This window comes from Nicotiana tomentosiformis, chromosome 1, assembly GCF_000390325.3.
Source record: "Nicotiana tomentosiformis chromosome 1, ASM39032v3, whole genome shotgun sequence".
Taxonomy (NCBI): Eukaryota; Viridiplantae; Streptophyta; class Magnoliopsida; order Solanales; family Solanaceae; genus Nicotiana; species Nicotiana tomentosiformis.
In genome coordinates this window covers 148,121,552-148,127,070 of record NC_090812.1, presented here as the reverse complement: position 1 = coordinate 148,127,070, position 5,519 = coordinate 148,121,552, and the positions used below count along the sequence as shown (strand labels likewise).

At 37.8% G+C, this 5,519-nt stretch overlaps 1 protein-coding gene across 1 annotated transcript; it reads left to right on the top strand.

The window, feature by feature from the left end:
* Positions 1-3,111: 3,111 nt before the first annotated feature.
* On the top strand, positions 3,112-3,759 carry LOC138891513 (uncharacterized). Its single transcript, XM_070174863.1, has one exon. The coding sequence runs from the start codon at positions 3,112-3,114 to the stop codon at positions 3,757-3,759; it is 648 nt and encodes a 215-aa protein (XP_070030964.1).
* Positions 3,760-5,519: the final 1,760 nt, after the last annotated feature.

The window sequence follows — 5,519 nt, the reverse complement described above, 5'->3', positions numbered from 1 at the left end:
GCGTAACTCTTTTGTTTGGACTGTGCTATGCGAAGTCACACCTAAATCAACTTTACCTTTTCCAAGGCATTCTTTATCAAATCAGTACCATATAAATTAGCCTCGCCGGGCTCAAACCATGTGATGGGCGAACGATATTGTCAACCATATAAAACCTCAAATGGAGCCATCTCAAAGATGTACCGATAACTGTTGTTGTAAGCAAACTCAGCCAAGGGAAAGAATCTATACCACTGACCCCCAAAGTCAATGATACATGCTCTGAGCATATCCTCCAGAATATAAATTGTTCGCTCCGACTGCCCGTCAGCCTGAGGATGAAAAGTTGTGTTGAGCTCTACTCGGGTACCTAACTTACTCTGTACTACTCTCCAGAAGTGCGAAATGAACTGAGGGCCTCTATCTGAAATGATGGAAACAGGCACACCATGGAACCGAACAATCTCCTGAATGTACATCTGGGTCAATTTCTCTGAAGAATACGTAGTCACAACCGAAATAAAGTATGCCGACTTGGTCAACCTATCAACAATGACCCAAACTACATCAAACTTCCTCAAAGTCTGTGAAAACCCAACTTTCAAAGTCCATAGTAATGCACTCCCATTTCCGCTCAGGTATAATCATCTGCTGAAGAAGGCTACCTGGCTTCTGGTGCTCATACTTGACCTGCTCGCAATTTAGACATCTCGCCACATACTCAACTATGTCTTTCTTCATCCGCCTCCACCAATAATACAGCCTCAGGTCGCGATACATCTTCGTAGCCCCTGCATGAATAGAATACCGAGAACCGTGCACCTCCTCTAAACTTTTCTCCCTCAAGCCATCAACATTAGGAACACATAGGCAACATTGGAGCCGTAGTACACCATCTTCACCGATAGTAACCTCCTTGGCACCACCCTGTAGTACTGTCTCTCTGAGAACCAACAAGTGCGGATCATCGTACTAACGAGCCTTGATATGCTTGAGTAATGAAGACTAAGCCACGACACATGCAAGAATCTCACTGGGCCCTGAAATATCCAACCTCATAAGTCTGTTAGCTAAGGATTGAATGTCCAAAGCCAATGGCCCCTCCTCTTCTGAAATGAATGCCAAACTGCCCATACTCTCAGCCTTTCTGCTCAAGGCATCCGCAACCACATTCGCCTTGCCCGAATGATAAAGGATGGTAATATCATAGTCCTTTAGTAACTCAAGCCACCTGCGCTACCTCAAATTAACATCCCTCTATTTGAACAAATGCTGCAAGCTGCGATAATCGGTGTAAACCTCACAGGACACCCAATAAAGATAATTCCTCCAGATCTTGAGAGCAAGAACTATCATGGCCAACTCCAAATCCATGTATAAGGTAATTCTTCTCGTGGGGCTTCAGTTATCGTGAATCATATACAATAACTCGCTCCTACTGAATCAATACACAACCCAGGCCAACGTGTGAAGCGACTCATAATATGTGATTTCTCATCATTAGAATGTATTCCTAAGTTAATTGACGAAGCATATAATGAAGCACTCAATCATTGCCTACTATGAAGGAACTAAAAGATGTGGTGTTTTCAATGAGTGCTCATAGTGCTCCAGGTCCTAATGGTGTATCTGGGAGCTTCTACCACTCATGCTGGGAGATCATAAAGGAAGAATTGCTACTAATGATCTTAGAGTTTTTTTTGCAGAAAAACCTATTCCAAGGACTTTCACACATACATGCCTAACTCTTGTCCCAAAGGTGGATTGCCCACAATAATTCAGTGAACTAAGACCCATCAGTCTTAGCAATTTCTCATGCAAAATTATCTCCAAATTGTTGAACCAGAGACTAACTTCTTTAATGCAAAAGTGGTATCTCCTAATAAAACAGGTTTTATCAAAAGGGGGTATATAATTGAAAACATTATGCTTACACAGGATATGATCCACAATATTACTAAGTCATCTTTGTATAGTAATGTGATATTGAAGCTGAATATGGCTAAAGCATATGAGGCGTATCCTTGGAGTACTTATGTCAAGTGCTTAGGAAAATGGGCTTTTTATAGAGTTGGATACATAACATATGGAGATTAGTGTCTAATGTTTGGTATTTTATAAATATTAATGGGGAGAGGCATGAATTTTTTAAATCAAGCAGGGGTATTAAGCAAGGAGATCTATTATCTACTTCTATTTTTGTCATTGGAGCAAAATTATTATCAAGATTAATGAACAACCTGGTCGATATGGATTTTATCCCATATTTTATTGCGATGAAGGAGCCTACTATTACTCATCTTTGTTATGATGATACCATCATGTTTTTTTCATGTGAGCCTACCTCTTTAAATCTAATGATCTCTAAGCTGGCTATTTATGAGTAGACTTCTGGGCAGATGGTGAATAATGAGAAATCTGGTTTCTACACTATCTTCTTAGAAGATGACCAAAGGAATTGTGACATAAATAGAATTACTGGATTTCTTAAATGTCAATTTCTAATTCAATATCTTGGATGCCCCATCTATATGGGCAGTAAAAAGGTGGTGTACTTCAATAACATGGTGGGAAAGGTGGCTAATATAATGCAAGGCTGGCAAGGTAGACTGTTATCTTTTGGAGGGAATGTTGTCTTAATTAAATCGGTCCTGCAATCAATTCCACTGCGTTTATTAGTTGTTACTCACCCTCCCAAGACAGTGATAAGTCAGATGGAAAATATTTTTGCAAACCTTTTTTGGGGTATGGACGATAGTAGGAACAAAAGACATTGGAAATCTTGGAAAGATTTGTGTTTTCCAGTCTTTGAAGGTGGTGCAGACTTTAGAGCTCTTCAAAACATATGTGATGCCTTCTCCTCCAAGCTTTGGTGTAACTTTAGAACAAAAAGTACTTTGTTGAAGGACTTTTTGGAGGCCAAATATTGCAAGAGAGCTCACCCGGTGGTTAAAAGGGAGCTTATAGTCTGTCTCACTCCTGGAAGAGGATGATAGATATCAAGAAAGTGGCAGAACTATGTATCTTGTAGAAAATTAGTAAAGGTCTAGTGTCCTTTTGGTGGGATAACTGGATTGGGGTATCTTTCTAACTTTATTCAACTTACTGGTGCGTCAAAGCATATCAGGGTACATGAGTTCATCTAGGAGGAGGCATGGAGGTATGGAAAATTTGCTGAAGGTTCTACACGTTAATATGATTAGTTATGTGTTGGAAGTGCAAATTAATGAATATAGGGAAGATAAACCTATATGGATTCATGAGAACTCACGTGTCTGCACTTGCAAATCTGCTTGGCAGATAATCAGAAAGAAGAAGGTTGAAATTCTTACAAGTAAAAAGATATGGCATAGAAAGTTACTTTTCAAAATATCCTTTTTCATGGTGAGACTTTTACAGGCCAGGATACAAACTGATGATGCCACCAAGAAAGTTAAAATTTCAATTCCCTCTATGTGTTGTTGTGGTACTAAGCATGAAGAGGAAACAACTACACATCTTTTCAGTTACAATCAAATAGCAAGACATGTATGGTCTTATTTTTACAGGACATGTGGTATTAGTCCTATTACTGGGCACACTAGACAAATCTTGATGAACTGGTGGTTAAGGAAGCCTTCCAATGGGGTTCAGGAAATACTCTTTCAATTCTTGCTTTCATTGATATGCTGGGAGATTTGGAAAGATAGATGTCCAGCTAGATTTGAAGGTAAGCATATGTCTGGATGGCATGTGATTCAACTGGTCACCAATTGGTGCACTCTAATTCTGAGAGTTTAATTCCCTACTCTTTATCTCCCACAATTATGCGTTGACAAGTGTAAAGTTATAGAGAGGGTTCAACAAACAATTCAGTCACAAGAAATAAGTTGGAAGAAGCCTGAGAGAGGTTGGGTGAAATTAAATGTGGATGGTTGTAGTAAAAAAAAATCCTAGTTCCATTGGTGGTGGTGTGAATGTTAGAGATCATAAGGGCGGGTTGGTTGTGGCTTTTGCTGACTTCTATGGCCATGGTAGTAACAACTTGGCTAAAATTAAGGCAGTTTTGCAAGGTATCAATTTGTGTAGGAGTTGTGGTTTCTTGAAAGTTGTTGTGGAATCAGATTCTATGTTAATCATTAACATAATTAACAAGAATATGAAACCACTATGGCAGATTTCTCATGTTTTGGAACGGGTTTGGAGTATTGCAAACACTAGAGAGTTTACTTTTGTCCATACTTTCAAAGAAGGAAATGGTATTGCATATCAGTTGGAAAACTTAGGTAAGAGGAATATGAATCAAGTTATCTTCACGGAAGTTGTCTCTCTTCCTAGAAAGGTTAGAGCTTCCTTGAAGTTAGAGCAAGAGTGCCTCCAAAATTTCAGTTTCAAACCAAGAAGAAACCATTACACCATTGATGATGCCACTACTTAATAGAATAGTATTTGGGACTATAATAACATATCTGGAGGTATCCAAAACTTGTATAGAGGTTTCCTCCAACCCCCAATTAAGATTTTTTGAACATAGGTATATTAGATTGGTTTACACTAATCTACACTATGCTAAAGATGATAATATTAACTAGATGACGATCGCAAAACACAACACAAAATTGATGCTCGCTAGCCAAAGATAATATAGTATGATTATCGTCTCCACAGGGATTGAATTTAAACAATGCTCTAGTAATTCCTGGTTTAACTGCTATTCAGAATGATCAAAACTTTATTGGAGTGATTACGAACTATGATTAACTACTCAAGTAAAGCAATTGACAATTGACTACAAAGAACTAGATATTAGCATAGTTAGTTTCTTATCAATGTGAGAAATTAGGGTTTTGATATGATAGGTGCAAGGTTATTATTCTGGATATGATGTTGTTATATTTCACTCTTGAGGTTCTATCCATTCTCACGAATTCAATAGGTGATTAACTTATACTTTATATTCAGACTCGTCTCTCGATTAAATCTAAATCTTTCGAATAAACTAATTTGAATTGCGGTGAAACTTGCAAGAATCTATTGGTAAGAATGATCTGAGAGAAACTTCTCGCGAATTTTTCTCAATCTTAATTTAATCGGTAACTCAAAAAGCTCTCTCGATTACTTCAAAGAATCACCAAAATAAAATAATGCATACGCTTCAATAATATTCAATAAGATGTTCCTCCTTCGATTAAACACTATAAAGAATAAAACCACTACTATATTAATGCTTCTCCAATAAATTTAAGCAATTAAACAATAGTCAAATCCATAAACAACAACCAAGTCACCAAATCATGTCACACCCTAAGATAAACTACTCCATATAGATGGAGAAAGTCATCACAAATAGAATTAAAGAGTAAGAAAACATCAATCTACTGTTACAATCCAAACTCCTGTATTGAATTAATGGAAAGATGATGAAATCATGTGTCTTGTAGTTTCCAATGCTCTCCCAAAGCTTTCGTAGGTCAAAAGTCCCCCAAAAACCGTGTTTTTGATGTATTTATACCATGTAGGAATGGGCCCAGACGAAACTATCCTTTTCAAACCGAAGTAAG

Coding starts and splice junctions, on each gene's coding strand:
- LOC138891513 (XM_070174863.1), top strand. CDS start 3,112: ATGAGTTCATCTAGGAGGAGGCATGGAGGTATGGAAAATTTGCTGAAG.